Here is an 18,882-nt window from a genome sequence, read left to right as displayed (position 1 = left end):
CAGGCGACGTCACACTGTGCCACTGAAGTGAGTGGGGCCTCAATCATGCAGTACCACAGGTTCATACAAGAGACCAAATTCCCATCTTCCAACAATTCCTGTAAAGTAGCATGCTGGAAACATAGATATTGTTCTCCTGTCTGCCTTCATGGTAGCACCTGTAGCCCTATGAGACACCAATTGATAATACCACACCAGATATTGACACCACATTGTTGTTGGTTCCCTTGAACCAGTGTGTTGTAGGGTTTCCTTCTGCCCACTCATGCCAGTTATGCGAATTCACTATATCCTTCTTCATGAAATAGGTTTGAACTGTGAACAGTACTGTTCATGAAAAATGCTGGACATGTCTCTGACTTTGTACGACGAATTTTCTGGTAGTCTCCCAGTGACAATGCTTGTACCTTCTGCATGTGAAAGGTGTGGTAATGGTTTCTGTGCAGTACTCGCATAATAGCAGACTGTGACATTCTGACCACAGTGTTGAGAGACTTGGTGCTTATTCTTAGGTCTTCTGCAACAGTTTGTAGCACATTTTCTTAGGCATCCACACTGTACATCGATGGTTGGCCCTGTCACTAAATCCTGGAGGTGCTACACATGCTCCATATTCCCTCAAGTGCCTATCTACAGAGTAAAATGTTTTTGTGGATGAATGGTAATGGTTAGGAAACCTCTCATGATATAGCTGCTTGGCAATGTCAGCTCTTCCATCTCCAAACCCATAGGCGTGGTGGCTGTGGGCGTACTCCTCATTTGTGAAACTTGCCATGGTAGTAACACTGTGATATGTCCATTAGCAGCTGTTGGCATGGCAAGTATCGGCCAGAGTGAACAGCATAGTGCTGTCATAAACACATCATGAACACCATGGCTTTCCTTCCACCAATGATCGCTTTTTCGTTTTACAGGACAAACATTCCTGACATGGGACTGCATGCTCTGTCACCACTGGCAATGTGTGGTTCACAAGTTCTGATTCAGTTCTACATACACTACAATTGGACTTGTTCTGTCTCATATCTTTCAAATGCTGGCATATAAAATCAGCTCATTGGTGCATCGTGTGATGCATCTGTGTGAATAACATGTCATGATCATGAGGTGTGTCAATTTCTCATGAAATGGCTCACCATTTCCTTTGTTTCATACACACAAGACATCAAGAAGAAAAAAATAACAATAGTCCAACACTTGCTGCGCATATTCCTCATTTATGACTCACCCTGTGTGTAGCCTCCAATTTGATCATGGCTACATGTTCACGACTGATGGACTTCATGTCCAGGCCTATGCAACCACATTACAATTTCAAATACACCAACTAAATTACACTGAGTCCTTACACACCACTGTCAGAAAAATCATGATTAACTACACTAATATAAAAAGACAGTAAGGCCTAAGTTTCAAGTATATACACAATAATGTACACAGTGACTGAATTGTACCAATGAGCTCCCAGTCAAAATGTTTGAAAGAGTAACATTCATATACTGACAGCTGACAATACATTTCATGCATTAATTCCACACAATAAAAATTGTTTGTATAACAAGTCACATGTCATGAATACACACAATGGAGTAACTGGGAGAGCACATGAGTCTGGTATAAATCTAGTACTTTAACACATCTATTAGTAATAGACATTTATCAACAGTATCCTTTCATAGTTTTCTCTCAATTGGTTCCTAAGGGAAGACAGTAGGGCCCCATCACTTTGCAATAGAGGGAGAGATGATCAAAAGAAAAGAGGGTAAAATAACAATATCAGAGAAGGAAAGTTGCTACTCATCATATAGTGGAGATGCTGAGTCGCGATGGGCACAATAAAAAGATTCACACAATTAAAGCTTTTGGCCATTAAGGCCTTTGTCAGCAGTAGACACACATACACATACACACACGCGCAGGCAGCGCGCGCATGCACACACAAACACACACACACACACACACACACACACAAATGAAACTTGCACACACATCTGAAGTCTCAGAGAGCTGAGACCACACCACAGTGTGGTCTCAGCTCTCAGAGTGTTGTGTGTGTGTGTGTGTGTGTGTGTGTGTGTGTGTGTGTACTGCTGACAAAGGCCTTAATGGCCAAAAGCTTTAATTGTGTGAATCTTTTTATTGTGCCTATCGTGACTCAGCATCTCCGCTATATGGTGAGTAGCAACTTTCCTTTCTCTGGTATTGTTACATTCCATACTGGATTTTCCACTTTTTTAGGGTAAAATGAGCGTTATTAAAGTTTTTGGAGGACTCTAAGTCTACATCCCCAGTCACATTTTAGTCACTGCAAACTTATAAACTTCTAAAATACTTCAGAGAATGTTTGCAGCATACGGAGGATGCTAGGGTGATGGCACTCCATCAAACAGCACCTCAGATGGTGTACTGTCACTGGAATTGATGGCGCACGCCTTTTGAGGTGGTAGTCGCCATCGCAGTTCTGACGGGTCGTAAGTTTGATGCCTACGGACATGTTTGCTCAAGTGGTCACTGCGCACAAACTTCTTGTCACAGATTGGGCAGCAGAAGTTCCTCTCGCCAGTGTGGGTGACAGAGTGGCGCGTCAGCTCATCCGAGCGGGTGAACCTCCTGCCACAACCAGACCACGTGCACGAAAATGGTCGTTCCCCTGTGTGTATCCGAAGATGGGCCTTCAGATGCGAACTCTTGCCGTACGCTTTGTGGCAGCCATTGAAACTGCATCTGTAGACCTTCCAGGTGAGGGCAGTGTTAGCAGCCCTGCTGCTGGACCTGCTGCTGTTGCTGCTGCTGCCACAGTTACTGCTGCTAGGGGGTTTGCTAACTGCTCCCTGGCACCTACTAAAGATCATTATGATAGTTTAAAAGGACATTAAATCTGTCAGCTACAAATGGTGAAGTTCTAAAAGAGATAATTTACATATTGACAAACTAACTGACAATAAAATTGTGAAGTATAATTGTTTACCCATACCTCTCATGCTGTTAACCTCAGTTAAGAATAACTTGTTATGAAAAACTGTACATTTACATATAAAGTGTTAACAATGTCTTCTGGAAAAAAAAAAGAAAAGAGAGAGAGAGAGAGAGAGAGAGAGAGAGAGAGAGAGAGAGAGAGAGAGAGAGAGGTCTTGTGAAACCTGTCTGAGATCGTGATTTGCATTTAAATTATTTTAGACATAGATTTTTGGTACTGAAGACATGAACTGAAAAAATTTGACAAAAGACAGCACAAAAAGTTTTACAACTTTTCTAGAAATGCTTGTAGGACAACTATGGTAAACTGATATCTTTCCTCGTGCATTTTTTATTCATGGAGACAATATTCATGACAAAAATGGGGACACACATGTTACATTAAGGCTTGACACACAAATTACATTTTTGTTGCCTTTGCAAACTGTGCAGCCTGACAAGCCTGTAGTGCCATGTGTTGCTTATTTGAAAAGCTGTTGTAAATTACCGTATTCAAGAATTTTATGTGATGGCTGTATAAATACAATTTGCTTATCATGAGAATGGCAAGTACCTCCCATATTTGAAGAGACCACTTTGTGAGTTGTTGTGGGGATACTGATTTGAAGGAGGTATTTACTGACAACAGCGTACCCGTAAGTACCATTTTCTACAGGTGCTGTGGTGTGGCTATGTGAGCATAATGTGTTTGTTGTGGAGGAGTATATTTGTAATGGTGGTTCTGTGATTATTACACAGCAAGTGTTTTGCATTCAGTTTGATTTTGGCTGATATTATTCCTTTCCCGACAGAAAAACTATTTGAGTTTGTGTATCAAACTTTTAGAGTACAAGGTTCTAAATTGAAAAGAAAATCTAGTGGTTGACATCAGATCACAAAGAACAGGAAAATATGTGTGAGTGTCTGTTCAGCACTCTCCAAAAGTGTTCATCACTTAAAGCTGCAGCTGCTATGGGGCTGTCTGATAGGAGTGTAAGAAGAAATCTGCACATGCACTCATACATACTGATGGTTACCCAACAACTAGGTGAGAGAGATTTGGAATCTCACGAAGCTGTTCGTGAGAAAATTCTTCACAATATACCCTGTGGTGCTGTTTTGATTTCTTCTTTTGTAAATAAACAAAATTTCCATTACTTGCCAGCAGAAAACCCACATGGAACTTCACCAACGACCACTTCTACATCTACATCTACATACATACTCCGCAATCCACCATACGGTGCATGGCGGAGGGTACCGCGTACCACAACTAGCATCTTCTCTCCCTGTTCCACTCCCAAACAGAACGAGTGAAAAATGACCGCCTATATGCCTCTGTACAAGCCCTAATCTCTCTTATCTTATCTTTGTGGTCTTTCCGCAAAATGTAAGTTGGCAGCACTAAAATTGTACTGCAGTGAGCCTCAAATGCTGGTTCTCTAAATTTCCTCAGTAGCGATTCACAAAAAGAATGCCTCCTTTCCTCCAGAGACTCCCACCCAAGTTCCTGAAGCATTTCCGTAACACTCGCGTGATGATCAAACCTACCAGTAACAAATCTAACAGCCTGCCTCTGAATTGCTTCTATGTCCTACCTCAATCCGACCTGATAGGGATCCCAAATGCTCAAGCAGTACTCAAGAATAGGTCATATTAGTGTTTTATAAGCGGTCTCCTTTACAGATGAACCACATCTTCCCAAAATTCTATCAATGAACCGAAGACGACTATCCGCCTTCCCCACAACTGCCATTACATGCTTGTCGCACTTTATATCGCTCTGCAATGTTACGCCCAAATATTTAATCGATGTGACTGTGTCAAGCACTACACTACTAATGGAGTATTCAAACATTACAGGATTCTTTTTCCTATTCATCTGCATTAATTTACATTTGTCTATATTTAGGGTTAGCTGCCATTCTTTACACCAATCACAAATCCTGTCCAAGTCATCACGTATCCTCCTACAGCCACTCAACGAGGACACCTTCCTGTACACCACAGCATCATCAGCAAACAGCCACACATTGTTATCCACCCTATCCAAAAGATCATTCATGTAGATAGAAAACAACAGCAGACCTACCACACTTCCCTGGGGCACTCCAGATGATACCCTCACCTCCGATGAACACTCACCATCGAGGACAACGTACTGGGTTCTATTACTTAATAAGTCTTCGAGCCACACACAGACTTGGGAACCAATCCCATATGCTCGTACCTTAGTTAGGAGTCTGCAGTGGGGCACCGAGTCAAACGCTTTCCGGAAGTCAAGGAATATGGCATCCGTCTGATACCCTTCATCCATGGTTCGCAAGTTATCATGTGAAAAAAGGGCAAGTTGCATTTCGCAGGAGCGATGCTTTCTGAAGCCGTGCTGATGCATGGACAGCAACTTCTCTGTCTCAAGGAAATTCATTATATTTGAACTGAGAATATGTTCAAGAATCCTGCAACAAACCGATGTTAAGGATATTGGTCTGTAATTTTGAGGATCCGTCCTTCTACCTTTCTTCTATACAGGCGTCACCTGCACTTTTTCCAGTCGCTCGGGACTTTAAATTGGGCAAGAGATTCGCGATAAATGCAATCTAAGTAAGGAGCCAATGCAGTAGAGTACTCTCTGTAAAACCGAATTGGAATCCCATCAGGACCTGGCGATTTATTTATTTTCAACCCATTCAGCTGCTTCACAACCCCAGGAATGTCTATCACTATGTCCTCCATACGGGAATCTGTACGAGACTCAAACAGCGGTATGTTTGCACGATCCTCCTGCGTGAAGGATTTCTCAAACGCTAAATTTAAAATTTCATCTTTTGTTTTGCTGTCTTCCGTTGCCAGGCCAGACTGCCAGCCATCAAGCGACAGTCTGGTGCAGTGTTCCCCAATCTGCTGTGTGGGGCCCATATTTTTTCCAAGAGGATGATGTAACAGTAACGGTTGACTCAAATCACTAATGTCACATGACAGAGACCTTCCTTCCACGTAAGTTGAACGAATTTGTTGGGGACTATGAAGGAGAAGAATCCTTGTTCCAAGACAGAGCCACAGCTCACATTTCTCAGCATTCCCTATACCTTATTTTTCCTTTCTTGAGGAGACATTGTATGGCACCAGCGTCACTTCATTTATCACCTTGTAAATGTTTCTTTGGGGACAATAAAATGCTATGTCTACAACCATCACCTCATAACCTTGCAAGCACTTAAGGAGGCAAACATCCAGGAAATGGCAAGAAGAACTATAGATAACTTCTCGTAAAAGCTTCATCAATGTGTCAACAATGGAGAGCACCATTTACCAGACATAATTTTTAAAACCAACTAATGTAAAATGGCACAGTATTTTTTGTACACAAATTAAATTATTTTCTTTGTATCTATGTTTGTTTGAAACTTTATTTTGAAATAAGGGACACCATTTTGCTGCACCCTCTATAAATGTGTAAAATCACAAAATCATATATATTTTGTGGGTAATCTATCTGGTGTTGGCATAAAACAGTATGCTATTCAGTGCATATCACACTACAGCAGGATCGCCATGAAAGACACAGGTTGCAAACTATGCTCGAATGTGAGTGAACATGTTACTGGGTGCTGCGTATTCATCAATGACTAATATCATAAGCATAGTCTGTAAATGGAAAATGCACTTGTTAATACTGTGGAGTGTTTACACGCTTCATGTTCATATTCGGAAGAGGGTAACTTTATCTAGTTTCTGTGTCCTGTAGTGTAATGCATCAAACTGATACAACATCCCACAACCAATCCAGTTAAAAGGCAGTTGTAATTTAATTGTTTAACTTATCAGAGGAACATGCAATAAAAAGTGTGCAACAGCACTGACACATGAATGGTAGCAACAGATTGCTATATTTCCGTTTAAGGCAATTACTGCACCATTAACACAGTCACTCTTTTGTTACACAAATAGAAAGGAACAGCCATTTTTGGAAGAAAAGGATAAAGTTTAAACTTCCTGGCAGATTAAAACTGTGTGCCCGACCGAGACTCGAACTCGGGACCTTTGCCTTTCGCGGGCAAGTGCTCTACCATCTGAGCCGCCGAAGCACGACTCACACCCGGTCTCACAGCTTCACTTCTGCCAGTATCTCGTCTCCTACCTTCCAAACTCGGTGGCTCAGATGGTAGAGCACTTGCCCGTGAAAGGCAAAGGTCCCGAGTTAGAGTCTCGGTCGGGCACACAGTTTTAATCTGCCAGGAAGTTTCATATCAGCGCACACTCCGCTGCAGAGTGAAAATCTCATTCTGGAAACATCCCCCAGGCTGTGGCTAAGCCATGTCTCCGCAATATCCTTTCTTTCAGGAGTGCTAGTTATGCAAGGTTTGCAGGAGAGCTTCTGTAAAGTTCGGAAGGTAGGAGACGAGATACTGGCAGAAGTGAAGCTGTGAGACCGGGCGTGAGTTGTGCTTCGGTGGCTCAGATGGTAGAGCACTTGCCCGCAAAAGGCAAAGGTCCTGAGTTCGAGTCTCGGTCGGGCACACAGTTTTAATCTGCCAGGAAGTTTCATATCAGCGCACACTCCGCTGCAGAGTGAAAATCTCATTCTGGAAAGGATAAAGTTGTATAATAAATTAACATACTTAAGGATGTTTTCTGGTACACTAGATGTGGGATTCCATGTGGACCTTAATACAACGTTTGGTCTTTAATCTCCATTGACATATGTTACAGCCAAAAGGGGATTACCTTGCATGCAGTTGCTGGTGTCGCATCAGGCTCACATTTTGCTTGAATGTCTTGTGGCAGACATCACAGCTGTACGGACGCTCACCAACGTGCACTGCCAAGTGATTCATTAAGTTGCCACTTCTCGTGAACCTCTTCTGACAGACATCACAACTGTATGGGCGTTCATGGCGTTCACCTGTTTGGAAACATACATGGACCTTGAAGCTGTAGCTATATGCAAATTTCTTTTGACATATGTTGCAAGAATAGGGTCTTTCCCCCTTGTGCTGTTGTGAGTGTCTCTTGAGGTGACCTCTTTCTGTGAATGTCTTGAGACAAACACGACAAGTGTACGGACGTTCGCCTGTGTGCACCTGTGAGTGTCTCCTCAGTTTGCTACAAGCTGTGTGTACCTTGTGACACAATTCACATTTACAGGGACATTCTGTGTGAACACATGAATGCTTCTCCAAACCACCATTATTTGTGGTTATTTTACGACACACACTGCAAGAATGCAGAAAATCATGACTTCCCGTGTGTTTCTGCTCCTTCAGGTCCTGGAGATGTGCAAATGTGCTTTTGGAGTCATCGCAGCTTTGCTCGAGATGTAATGCATCCTCCTCGATGGTGCCCAGACTGCCGCTGCCACTACCACCAGTTCTGTTGCCTTCCTCCATGCCAGCAGGGAAAATGCTGCAGAATTACAGACAAGGCTATGTCAGAAAGCTTTGATGCTGCAGTAAAAATCAGATATGAAAAAAATATATTAACATTCACAAGATCCACAGATGGCTTATAGGACGCACCCTGCACTCCCCCTTTCCAGCACTACGGATACACTGCATATGGCAGAGTCTGAAAATAAGTTTATAAATGAGGAACATAATCCACGAACATCATCGATACTTGCCTCTTTTTAGTCTTAATAAGTGTGGAAATTTGGCAGCAATTATTCACAGATGCTACATGCACTCACTGGTAGCAATGCTACTGCAGTTTCAAACACTAAGAAAAGACGAACCACAAACATTCGTCAACTGTGCTTAACTAACTTTCTGATAGGAGGTGATGGAAGTCTAACACACACTATATGAAGTTATCTTTGATGTGTTTTTGTTGTAACTCACTAGTAATATTGGGACATGTTAGCACGAAGTGATCAGTGATATTTTCAAAAGGACAATGCTCGTCCATACGTACACATGCGTTCATGAACTGACGGATGTTGAGATACTCTCATGAGTCACAACAATTGTAAGCCAGCTTGCCTCAGGAGAGGATACAACAGCATTATGATGCCTTTCCAAACTGAATCAATGTGTGCATCCAGGCCAAAGAGTGTGCAACTTCATACGGATAAATTGTGTCATATTGCAAAGTTCTCAATATTATAATCACTGAAAAAACATCAGAAAGCCTCTCAACACATTAAGCTTCATTTCCTCCTCCCATTCTTAGTGCTTCACTTTTTTTGACAGGCAGTGTAGTGTAGTACTTTGATCGCGGGCTTAAACTGTGACCATATATTTTAGGGAACGTAGGAAAACATTACTGGTTGCAAATACAGTTAACAGGTGTGAAACTATCAGACAACATTGTTGTTGTTGTTGTTGTTGTTGTGAAGGTGGTGGTCTTCAGTCTTTCTGCATCTGCTTACTGTATTCATCTCTTGGTCTTCTTCTATGATTTTTACCACCCACAGTGCCCTCCAGTGCACAAATTCCTTGTCTTCCCAATTTTATTCAACACCTCTTTCATTAGATACATGACTGACCCGTCTAATCTTCGGCATTCTTCTGTAGCACGAATTTCGAGAGCTTCTATCCTCTGTTTATCCAAACTTTTTATCATCCATGTCTCATTCCAAACCTGGCTGCGTTCCAGACAAATAACTTCAGAAATGACTTCCTGAGACTTAAATCTGCATTCAATGTTAGCAAACTTCTCTTCTTCAAAAAGTTTTTCTTACCATTTCCAGTCTACATTCTATATCCTCTCTACTTTGGCAACCATCAGTTATTTTGCAACCCAATAGCAAAACTCATGTACTACTTTAAATGTCTCGTTTCCTAATCTAATTCCTTTAACATCACCTGGTTTAATTCGACTACATTTCATTATCCTTGTTTTGCTTTTGTTGATATTCATCATACATCCTACTTTCAAGACCACTCACTCTCAATAAGTGGGAAATCCGGGTTCGAGTCCCGGTCTGGCACAAATTTTCATGGTCGTTATGCGACTCTACAGATGATAGTTGTCACTCTTCACAATTGTGTATACATTTAATGTACTGTCAACTCAGTACAACTGCTCTTCCAAGTCCTTTGCTGTCTGTGACAGAATTACAATGCCATCAGCATTTCTTCTCCCTGGAATTAATTCCTACACCAAAATTTTCTTTGGCGTCCTTTACTGCTCGTTCAATGAACATATTGAGTAACATAGAAAATTTCACAGAGAAAGTATTCCATCCAACACTGTCAAAAGCTTTCTCTAAGTCTGCAAATGCTATAAATGCAGATTTCACCTTCCTTAACCTACCTTCTAAGATAAGTCATAGAGTCAGTACTGCCTCACGTGTTCCTACATTTCTCTGGAATCCAAAGTGATCTTCACTGAGCTCTGCTTCTACCAGTTTCTCCATTCTTCTGTAAGGAATTTGTGTTAGTATTTTGCAACCATGACTTATTAAACTGACTGTTCGGTAATTTTCACACCTGTCAGAAACTGCTTTCTTTGGAATTGAAATTATTACATTCTTCTTGAAGTCTGAGGGTATTTTGCCTGTCTCATGCATCTTGCACACCACATGGAAGAGTTGTGTCATGGCTGGCTATCCCAAGGCATCAGTAGCCCTGATGGAATATTGTCTACTCCCGGGGCCTTGTTTCACCCACATGTTTCAGAGTTTTGTCAAATTCTTCTCGCAGTATCATATCTCCATCTTATCTTCATCTACATCCACTTCCCACTCTATAATATTGCTTTCAGGTTCATCTCCATTGTATAGACGCTCTATATACTCCTTCCATCTTTCAGCTCCCCCTTCTTTGCTTAGAACTGGTTTACCATCTGAGCTCTTAATATTGATACAGCTGCATCTCTTTTCCTCAAAGCACTCTTCAATTTTCCTGCAGGTAGTATCCATCTTTCCCCTTGTGAAATGTGCTTCTAAATCCTTACATCTGTTCTCTAGCCATTCCTGCTTAGCAGTTTTGCACTTGCTGTCAATTTCATTTTTAAAACATTTAGATTCTCTTCTGCATGCTTCATTTGCTGCATTTTTAAATTTTCTCCTTTTCTCAATGAAATTCAATATCTCTTGTGTTAGCCAAGGATTTTTACTGGGCCTTGTCTTTTTACCTATTTGATGCTCTGCTGCCTTCACTATTTTATCTCATAAAGCTTTCAACTTATTCAGATATTATCTACTTACTTTTATATCTTTTTCCAATTTCTTCAGTTTTTAATCTACAGCTCACAACCAATAAATTGTGGTCAGAGTGCACAAATGCCTTACAATTTACAATATGGTTCCTAAGTCTCTGTCTAACCATTATATAATAAATCTGAAACTTTCCAGTGTCTCCAGGTCTCTTCCATGTATACAACCTTCTTTCTTAAAGCAAGTGACAGCGATGGTTAAATTATTCATTATTGAATATACTCCTGAATTACCCCTATTGTTTTTGGTATTTATAATTGTATTCATCTGGGCAGAAGTCCTGTTCCTCCTGCCACTGAACTTCCCTAATTCCCACTATATCTAACTAACAATACAGTGCTTAAATTATATAAACTATGATTCTCATTCTGGGTGTACGTTCATGTGTAAGGCCACTCTCCACAATCTACAGTGAAATGTGTGGCACAATGACTTCACACTGTGCCACCTACTTTGGTTTCCTCTTGTTCCAATCTCATATGGAGCTCTAGATAATGCATGTTAAATGTATCTGTGCACACTGTTATTAGTCTATTTTTTTTTCATCAGGAATGGATGCAACATTTATGAGACTGTAGTATATTAATAGATTTCTCATTTAACAATGGCTCTGGAAACTTTGGAAGAGGCTATCATGGAATAGTTAGCATCTGTCTTCAAGTATCTACCAGTTCACATTCTTAAGCATTCAACTGATACACTACCATGCGTCAGTCACATCCACTGGCGCTGCCCTTCTGTATATACATTTAATATCCACAATATCTATTTAGCATGGGTCTCACACCGGTGAGAACTATGGGTTGCATGAGCATTTTGTAAGCTATCCATTTTGTAGACTGACTGGCTTTTCCCAGTACCCTACCAATGAACCAAAATCTGCCACCTGGTTTACCCACTCTTTGCACCAATATTTGTTGGTGTGGCACTGAGACAAATGGTTCTCAGCAGTTAAGAGATACCGTAACATCAAAGGATACTACAACAATCTGACTGCACTGAGTCATGACTTTCACTATGACCCGAAGGAGTAGCACGAGGTGGGTTCTGGGTGACCAATGTTTTCAGAAATCATGTTTGTTACTATGCATTAGGCAATGATTAAACTCAAAAAATGGATGCCAATGGTATCACATGATAGTATTGTAGATCATCTCTGCTACCCTTGCTGTATACACATATGACTTGTGCCTCCTTCCATATATTGGGGACTGTTTTTATTTCAATTATTTCCAGTAAATTCCAGTCAAAATAAGTGCTAACTTAGCTGCAAATTCTGTATAGAATCTGACACAAGTTCCAATACATCTTGGAGCCTTTTTTAATGTATGCAACTTGAGCTCTTCCTCAGTGCCACTGGAACTATATTCTGACTAAAATGACTTCTTAGAGAAGGATTGTTGTTACTCACCATATAGAGGAGATGCTAAGTCACGATAGGCACAACAAAAAGATTTATACAATTATCGCAACTCAGTGTCCCCACTATATTGTGAGTAGCAACTTTCCTTCTCTAATATTGTTACATTCCATCCTGGATTTTCCACTCTTTGATAAAATGACTTCTTATTTGATGAGTGTTGCCACATTGATTGCTTCTCAGTTAAAGGCAACATACAAACAAAGTGAACCACTTCACAACTACTCTTACGTACAATGTCGAGCAATACTGGAAGTGACTGCCATGAGACACGGCGGGAACGCAAGATGCTCTGTCGACAGCTGATTTTGAGTGATCAATGGCTGAATTGTGGCAGACAATGCATTTTGTAGCCCTGAATTTGAACTCATGTCCTACTGTAACCACAACCTTGTGATGCGAAATGTAGCCCAGAGAACGGTGTTCAATCACCTGCGGCAGAACTATTCATCATGGTCACTTTGTTCACAGTGAATATAGCTGACCCCTGTGAACAAAATCATGACAGAAAAATTCCAGTTGCAGAGCTAAAAGCAAACTGCAATTTCTAGCTTTCATCAACAGTAACCTGAAACATTGTCAAACTGGCTATATGAGCTGATGTGTTACCAACCGAGGAGTAGTCCCGGTTGACACTCAGTTACAGGCTATAGGCCACACAGGCAGATTCCAAACGAAGAAAGAATGTAAGATTTTTGATAATGTTATTGGAAACACTGCAATATGTATTGAAATTTATGAGAAATAATCAGTCTTAATTGCAAAAACCTTTTTTTTTATTTAATTATAACAATAATCAGTTTCAGACTTGATTATCATCATCAATTATATATCTCTAAACTGTAAATGACGTTTTCCTTAGTGGACATCAATAACAAAAAAGAAAATGAGTGATAATAACTTATACAATAAAAGTTATAACATATTGAAAGATTTATACCTTTAGGTGGTGTGTACAAATGCCAGGTAGAGCAAGAACATGTGTCAAGAAACACATTTGTTGAAAGCTAAATAGCACAGGAATGCTATGTGTTAAAAAAAAGTTAGCTCTGTCATCACCTACTGGATGACCACAGAAGGTGGTAATAAGGCTAGTCATATGATGATAATGTGTGAAAAGATTTATTATAATCAGTCTGGGTGTATTATACACTCCTGGAAATGGAAAAAAGAACACATTGACACCGGTGTGTCAGACCCACCATACTTGCTCCGGACACTGCGAGAGGGCTGTACAAGCAATGATCACACGCACGGCACAGCGGACACACCAGGAACCGCGGTGTTGGCCGTCGAATGGCGCTAGCTGCGCAGCATTTGTGCACCGCCGCCGTCAGTGTCAGCCAGTTTGCCGTGGCATACGGAGCTCCATCGCAGTCTTTAACACTGGTAGCATGCCGCGACAGCGTGGACATGAACCGTATGTGCAGTTGACAGACTTTGAGCGAGGGCGTATAGTGGGCATGCGGGAGGCCGGGTGGACGTACCGCCGAATTGCTCAACACGTGGGGCGTGAGGTCTCCACAGTACATCGATGTTGTCGCCAGTGGTCGGCGGAAGGTGCACGTGCCCGTCGACCTGGGACCGGACCGCAGCGACGCACGGATGCACGCCAAGACCGTAGGATCCTATGCAGTGCCGTAGGGGACCGCACCGCCACTTCCCAGCAAATTAGGGACACTGTTGCTCCTGGGGTATCGGCGAGGACCATTCGCAACCGTCTCCATGAAGCTGGGCTACGGTCCCGCACACCGTTAGGCCGTCTTCCGCTCACGCCCCAACATCGTGCAGCCCGCCTCCAGTGGTGTCGCAACAGGCGTGAATGGAGGGACGAATGGAGACGTGTCGTCTTCAGCGATGAGAGTCGCTTCTGCCTTGGTGCCAATGATGGTCGTATGCGTGTTTGGCGCCGTGCAGGTGAGCGCCACAATCAGGACTGCATACGACCGAGGCACACAGGGCCAACACCCGGCATCATGGTGTGGGGAGCGATCTCCTACACTGGCCGTACACCAGTGGTGATTATCGAGGGGACACTGAATAGTGCACGGTACAATCAAACCGTCATCGAACCCATCGTTCTACCATTCCTAGACCGGCAAGGGAACTTGCTGTTCCAACAGGACAATGCACGTCCGCATGTATCCCGTGCCACCCAACGTGCTCTAGAAGGTGTAAGTCAACTACCCTGGCCAGCAAGATCTCCGGATCTGTCCCCCATTGAGCATGTTTGGGACTGGATGAAGCGTCGTCTCACGCGGTCTGCACGTCCAGCACGAACGCTGGTCCAACTGAGGCGCCAGGTGGAAATGGCATGGCAAGCCGTTCCACAGGACTACATCCAGCATCTCTACGATCGTCTCCATGGGAGAATAGCAGCCTGCATTGCTGCGAAAGGTGGATATACACTGTACTAGTGCCGACATTGTGCATGCTCTGTTGCCTGTGTCTATGTGCCTGTGGTTCTGTCAGTGTGATCATGTGATGTATCTGACCCCAGGAATGTGTCAATAAAGTTTCCCCTTCCTGGGACAATGAATTCACGGTGTTCTTATTTCAATTTCCAGGAGTGTATAAGAGAAAGAGCAACACAGAGAGTAAAAATACATCAAAATTAGGTGCTGTAAACATTAGTCACATTTCTAAAAGAAAATAATTAAAATAACATAGTCAATAAATGAAACTCAGTAATAAAGACCATAACTGCCACTTATGGGCAGTGCGTGGAAGTAGAAACGAAATTTGGTAAGCGTCACTGATATGAAGTTAAATGCAGAGAACGCCATCAGTTGTCATGGAGACGGACTGCTAGGAATATATTGCAAAGTGCATTAGTGGTAAGGCAGATGCCTAGCCAAACACATATCAGTGATGGACACTGTTGGTCACCGTGGAGAGAAGAACACCGATGAGCCGTGGAGGGACATACTGATGAATGGTGTCATCAGTCACCATGGAGACAGTAACATCAATGAGCCAATGTGTGTGTGTGTTGCTTCAGAAGTAGTTGGCACAGAAATCAATGATAAGTGTATCAGTACTGATAAATTATCTATTAACGTAACACACTCATCATTGTTAGGGTGATGAACATGGTATAACACAGTATTTAGCACAATATTAGATCATATGGCCCATTATAGGCCTTAAAGTATTAATGGTACATACTGAAATGACAAAAATTTGTCATAATATCTGACGAGGCATAAAATAGAATAAGACAAAAAAAAAAGAACAGTGTTAATGCCTGAGAAATGTATAAGAATAGAAAAAGAATAAAACAGAGTATAAAATATTTAAAACCCAAATAAGAGGACAAAAGAGCAGTACTATAGAAAATCGACAAATAGATCATAGAAATGTTCCTCTCTGAAGTCCAGTCATTTGTTTGGTTAGTTATATGACCGTTTATAAGAAGTCTCTTACATCTATTAGAAAAACCTTGTTGAGATCAGAAATGAAACATTTGCTGCTTTGGCTACCAACTGCATGCATGAGTTTCTATTGGAGGAGATTATTAGTGGTAAATACTAAAGTTATGCAGTTATTTATAATAATTGATCTTATCAGACAGATTACTCATATAGGTCTCAAGAAATTTCTAGTTACAGTACTTGTGACAGGAGAATCTGAAGATTTTTGTTTTACCTTGTAGAATAAAACATCAATCTTTTTTGAATTAGAATCATTAACATTAGCTATTTGTTTGAGGGTAGCAATTTCTTTTTTACTTTCATCTGCATCTAGTGGAAACTTTAGTATTCTATGAATCACTGAGAAAAAGAATGCTCTTTTATATTTCTGTGGATGACATGATGTACCTTTAATGACAGCACCTGTTAGAGAACGTTTTCTATAAATAGTAAAATGATGTTTACCATCTCGGTAGGTCACAGAAATTCATTCTTGCGTCATTTTCATGTTCTACAGTAAATGACAAATTTAGATGAACATTACTAAAAATTTCAGCTAAGTGTCTATTTCATCTTTCACATCTTTGTACAGCAACAGTGTATTGTCTACATATTGCCCGTAATATCTCTTTTTAAATCAACAGGTCGTACATTTTCTTATCCATTTCAAAGAGCATACAACTAGTGCTTCTTCTAACAAATAGGCTGGCCAGCATCCAATGTAAAACAACCATTATGAAGGGTCAATCCAAGAGAATTGCAAATTGTTCATGTTAAATACCCTTGAATCGAAATTCATGCACATTATGAAAAACAGTCATTTATCTTGCTTAACGAATGTGTAGGTACCTATAAGGTTTGTCTGCATAGGCAAACAAGATGTATTATTCATACAGGTGCCAGTTGAATGTGCCAAAGAGACACTTAAGTGCCAAAGAAACTGGTATATGCAGGCCTATACAACTACAGAGATATGTAAACAGGCAGAATATGGAACAGCAGTTGGCAATGCCTACATAAGACAACAAGTGTATGGTGCATTTGTTAGATCAGTTACTGTCGCTACAATGGCAGGTTATCAATATTTATGTGGATTTGAACGTAGTGTCATAGTTGGTGCACGAGCAACAGGACACAGCATTTCCAAGGTAGTGATGAAGTAGGAATTTTCCCATACGACCATTTCACAAATGTATCATGAACATCAGGAATCTGGTAAAACATCAAATTTCTGACATCACTGAGGTTGGAAAAAGATCCTGCAAAAATGGGACCAACAATGACTGAAGAGAATTGTTCAATGTGACAAAAGTGCAATCCTCCCATGAATTGCTGCAGCTTTCAATGGCAACGCCATCAACAAGTGTCAGCATGTGAACCATTCAGCGAAACATCATAGATATGGGCTTTCGGAACCCAAGGCCCATTCATGTACCATTGATGAGTGCACGACACAAAGCTTTACACCTCATCTGGGACCATCAACACCGACATTGGACTGTTGATGACTGGAAACATGTTGGTTGGTCAGATGAGTCTCATTTCAAATTGTATTGAGTGGATGGACATGCATGCATATGGAGACAACCTCATGAATCCATGACCCTGCATGTCAGCAGCAGACTGTTCGAGCTGGTGTTGGCTCTGAATGGTGTGGGGCATGTGCAGTTGGAGTGATATGAGACCCGTGATACATCTAGATACGACTCTGACAGGTGACATGAACATAAGTGTCCTGTCTGATCACCTGCATACATTCATGTCCATTGTGCATTCCGACGGACTTGAGCAATTGCTTTCCAACGACATGGGCAATTCCAGCAGGACAATGTGAGCCCCACACCTCCAGAATTGCTACAGAGTGGCAACAGGAACATTCTTCTGAGTTTTAAACACTTCTGTTGGCCACCAAGCTCCACAAACAAGAACATTATTGAGCATATCTGGGATGCCTTGCAACATGCTGTCAGAAGTTATCTTCACCCCCTCTTACGCTTACGATTTAAGGACAGCCCAGCAGGATTCATGGTGTCAATTCCCTCCAGCACAACTTCAGATATCAGTCGAGTCCATGTCATGTTGTGTTGCAGCACTTCCGTGTGCTCTTGGGGGACCCTATAGGACATTAGGCAGGTGTAACAGCTTCTTCGGCGTATATCAATTTGCATTATATTAATGTTATCTGAAAGGGCAGCAGAAAAATTAAAAGTGATGTACCTTCAGATTTTTTACACCACCTCACTTGTTTTAATGCTTGTAACATAGCTCTTCAGTTCTCGTCTGCCATCGTGTACGGTTGTATATTTGTTCTATGTGTCTCTAACAACCAAAAGGTAGATAGCTTGTGAAAGAAAAGTATTTTATTTCTACAAGCTTCAGGTACACCTGTTCCCCTCTGTGTGCATCATGAGCTATTGCAGCAAATATTCAGACACTCAGGAATAATCCTCTAGCCTATAGAAGGCAGTTATCATTCATAGGAGAACTTTCAAGACTAATCATTTAGAGATCATGTTGCAGAAGATTGAAAGCAGTACCTATCATCATGTCCTGCACGGTTTGTGGGGAAAAAAAAAGCTTTACCAATTGACAGGCACTGCTGAGTATGATACTATCATCATATCTTTCTCTCTCGCCAAATTAACTGTATTTTTATACAATGGTGACTGCTCCTTGGACAGTGCCATAGACAGAAAGGATATGGTTATTGTTTGGATGTTATATCATTGTATAGTTTGTAATCTTTCATTATAATAATTCTCATTGTCTTTTCACGTTTCATGGTTGGAATATTGTTGCCATCAAGACAAAGAAGAGGCAGATGCATGGTATGCATAAACCAGAGAGGATTAACTGGAGAACTAATATTTAGGAGACCAAGAAGAGGGACTTGAGGGCAGGAACATGAACTACATATTGCTTTCATGACTGCG

At 41.4% G+C, this 18,882-nt stretch overlaps 1 protein-coding gene across 1 annotated transcript in view; it reads right to left on the bottom strand.

Moving 5' to 3' along the window:
- Positions 1-2,363: 2,363 nt before the first annotated feature.
- Positions 2,364-18,882, bottom strand: part of LOC126209882 (zinc finger protein 501-like) — a 90,934-nt gene continuing 74,415 nt past the window's right edge. The window contains exons 2-4 of the mRNA XM_049939006.1: positions 8,174-8,361; positions 7,684-7,861; positions 2,364-2,838 (exon numbers count right to left, since the gene is read on the bottom strand). Of these exons, the coding sequence (XP_049794963.1) occupies positions 2,364-2,838; positions 7,684-7,861; positions 8,174-8,361 (841 nt within the window). The remainder of the gene's footprint in view (positions 2,839-7,683; positions 7,862-8,173; positions 8,362-18,882) is intronic.

Source organism: Schistocerca nitens, chromosome 10 (genome assembly GCF_023898315.1).
Source record: "Schistocerca nitens isolate TAMUIC-IGC-003100 chromosome 10, iqSchNite1.1, whole genome shotgun sequence".
NCBI lineage: Eukaryota > Metazoa > Arthropoda > Insecta > Orthoptera > Acrididae > Schistocerca > Schistocerca nitens.
The sequence above is the reverse complement of the archived record's forward strand: the minus strand, read 5'-3'. Positions and strand labels throughout refer to the sequence as shown.